At 34.9% G+C, this 3,585-nt stretch overlaps 1 protein-coding gene across 1 annotated transcript in view; it reads left to right on the top strand.

Moving 5' to 3' along the window:
- The window catches only part of LOC107663568 (adhesion G protein-coupled receptor A1-like), a 74,880-nt gene that overhangs the window by 58,883 nt on the left and 12,412 nt on the right, over positions 1-3,585 (top strand). The window contains exon 7 of the mRNA XM_016453805.1: positions 460-583. Within this exon, the coding sequence (XP_016309291.1) occupies positions 460-583 (124 nt within the window). The remainder of the gene's footprint in view (positions 1-459; positions 584-3,585) is intronic.

The following is a 3,585-nucleotide window of genomic DNA, read 5'->3' as shown; positions in this document are numbered from 1 at the left end:
TATATATATATATATATATATATATATATATACACACACACACACAGTAAATATTAAAACATTAAATAAAATATTTTATAATGTGTTTTATTTAATATAGTTTTGTCATATTTTAAAAATATTAAAATAAAATTACACTTGACACAAAATATTAAATAAAAAATATTGTATTGTGTGTTTTATTTAATATTATTTTATTTCAAAAATAAAGAAAATAAAATATAAAATAAAAAGATAAAAAAAAATAAAATAAAACTCTGATGTCTATAACTCTTATGACGTGATGCGTCTGTCCTGTTTTTGTCATTTGTGTTTGTTTCAGTGTTTCTGCTCTGTTGTGGTGTGGTGTGTTATGATGACCTGTCCTGTCCTTCTCTCTAATGTACTCAGAGGCACATTCAGGCATTTAACCCAGTTTGCCCATGTTGACCGTATGTTGTGTGTGTCTGTTTTATACAGCACAATCCGGATAAGTCGGAAAGGATGGCACATGCTTCTCAACTTCTGTTTCCACACGGCCCTGACGTTCGCCGTTTTCGCGGGAGGCATCAACCGAGTCAAATACCCCATCATCTGCCAGGCCGTGAGTCTTTCATCTGCGCTCACATTCTGTCCTTCAATGCATTAAATCGATTATTCATGTGTGCTGCATTATAATGCGGTATGTGCATGTGCATGTGTTTCTGATTGCCTCATGCATACAGTCTCTGACCTTCATGAAACTGCTGTATAGACTTAGCATCATATATTTGCACTTGAGATGCTGTCGTGCCTTCAGGGGCTTTCAGCGGCGCTTTTGTCAAAACGTGTGTGTTTGTGAGGCTCTATTCTCGTGAGTATCACCAAAAAGCTTTAGTCATTGTGTTGCACGACTGCATTTCGTCCCACATTATGGACTAAAGATAAAGCAGACGATGTGAAAGCGTGGCTCAGTGGGACGCTGTACGCTTCTATAAGTGCAGCGTCTTTTATTCGGCTCTAAACCCTGCAGGATTCACATGCATCTCTTTGGATTTTTAACCCCGTTCAGATCTGGTGAATGAATGAGAGCAGCAGAAGCCAAAATTTAAATGTAGTACTTTTACTTTTTAATTCTACTTCCTTAAGTGCGAATTTGAGTTTTTTATTCTTTTTGCTACCTTTAGTGATTTATAAGGCGCAGCCCTGAATTATACAGTACATATGCATATGATAAACTAACCATTTTATAACATTATATAATGCTTGCATGCTTTTGAGAGTGCTAATGTTTAAAAATTGATTTGTCAATGTCTTATAAATTATTTAATTTAGTTTGAGTACAATTTGACTTGGCAACAGGATGCAAATTTACTAAAGGCATCTATCAGTTATTGACCTTGACATAAAAAAAAAGCTTTATTTAATTTTCAAAATAGTGTATTATTTATTATTTAATACTAGTGTACAAATCACCCCACGGGCCATATGTTTGACACCCCTGACTGAAAATATGATATGTCTTATAATGTTTAGTATATACTGCTCGCAGGCGATTGAAATGTTTAATCTTATTACTTGATGTACCGATTAATTAATCAGTTTAATTGCAAATTAATTACATATCAATTTGGGCTGAAAAATTACCCCCCAAAAGATAATTTCAAATCATTACTGTTAAATGAGAAAAACATTGAATAGACATTACAAAAAGTAATAATAGAATATATATATATATATATGTATGTATGTATGTACACACACACACAGTAATATATATGTAATAATATATGTATAATGTTACTTCTAACAAAATGTATATGTATATGTGTATGTATATGTGTATGTATATGTGTATGTATATATATATGTATATATGTATATATGTATGTGTATATATATATATATATATATATATATATATATATATATATAAGAAATTCTACACTAAATATGTAACAAAGCGCCAGTAGGTCTTAATGAGTTGAGTCATTTAATCATTCATTCAACTGATTCGTTCAAATGACTGATCCATTCAAACAAAGCGAGTGACTGTCTTTATGAATGAGTCACTGAATCATTGACTCACTCGATTCGTTCAAAAACGAGGATTCATTCAGTAACGCAACACTGCTGTGTGTCGCTTGCAGACTCTTGTTTATTGAACTAGTGTATAAAATCAATATCACGTTTGCAATCATGCAGTTATTCGAGAAAACAGCACTTTTACTTGTGTGATGTTGTTAAACTATATTATACAATATAAATATAAGACAAAAACCCATACAAGGGCATTTTTGCACTCATTTCTTGAATTTTAAGGCATATAACTGTATTCTAACAGTCAGTCGTCATGCATCATTTTATTTACAAGTTTGAAAACTCACTTTTTGCAGTGTATATAATATACAGTAATGGGGAGCAGGTTTTTTGGCCAGCGTGATTTCAAAGTGAAACAAAGACAAAATGCCATCAAGGTCATCGCTGCACAGGACAAAAGCTCAGATTTCCACACGATCGCTCACGTTGTGATGTTTGAACATGATGTTAAGCTCCAGGTCTGGCAGGGATTTTGGTGTCGCGGCTCAAGGTCATTCTCAGATTTATATTTATTCATCTCAGCGGGCCGCCTCTGATTGGCCTCGGCCGAGTGACGGATGGCGGAGGAAAGTGTAATCTGTGTAATGGGAATCAGTCATTCTCTCCTGATGATATGGATCTGAGTTATTGTTCTCTCTCTCCTGAGTGTTTGTGAACATGTATGTTGTGTTCACAGCCCCAGACAGACGCTGAGAAAATCTGATTATTTGATCCGCTGTCTCTGCAAACACAGCGACTCGTAAGTGGATGAGAGAAATTATATTTAGCCGGGATTCCTGCTGAATATATGACAGCGCAGCGTTTAATTTAGATTACAGATGAATAAAATAAACACAATGCGACAGCGGAGACGGGAGGCTTATTTAGTGTTATGTTCAGCTGAGTGTGCTTAACATTTATCTGTGTTTCCTTACAGAACTGATGATTAACTCTATCAAGTTTATTATTTCACACTCGATCTCCTGCATGCATTCTGTCGTCTGATTGAGAGTTTAGAGTTTTTTATCCAGTCAAAGCTCTTTTAGTGTAATTGTACAAACGCTTCTCGTGTCTTTCTGCTGTCAAATCTTGACTGGTTTTGATCAAGTAAGCGTCAGAATAACTGCAGTAATATCTCCAGATGAACACTTACTGGACTGAAGCAGCTCAGCTTTACTTGATTCGCCATCAATTATTTTTGTAGAAATATCAGTGAGTCTCAAATCTGATCATCAGGATCTTTTGAGGAGCGTTTGTTTCCAGAAGCTTTACTTTCACTGTTCCTCAGCGGAGGAATGATCTTCACAAGCCTCCAGAACATCTCACATCTTCTGAGGAGCCTTTATTTCTTCAGCTCTCAATCACTGCATTATATGTTTGGATCATTTCAATCTCATCTTACTGAGACAGATTACTGGAGATATAGAGCGACCGCTGATATTCAGATCATTTTATGTCAGTATCTGCTCTACTGTTATAAAGATCTCACTGATTTACATCACAAGCAGCAGAATTTCATCATAGAAATATCAGCATCTGCACCAAATT

This window comes from Sinocyclocheilus anshuiensis, unplaced genomic scaffold, assembly GCF_001515605.1.
Source record: "Sinocyclocheilus anshuiensis isolate Anshui unplaced genomic scaffold, SAMN03320099.WGS_v1.1 scaffold2329, whole genome shotgun sequence".
NCBI classification, from domain to species: Eukaryota; Metazoa; Chordata; class Actinopteri; order Cypriniformes; family Cyprinidae; genus Sinocyclocheilus; species Sinocyclocheilus anshuiensis.
The sequence above is the reverse complement of the archived record's forward strand: the minus strand, read 5'-3'. Positions and strand labels throughout refer to the sequence as shown.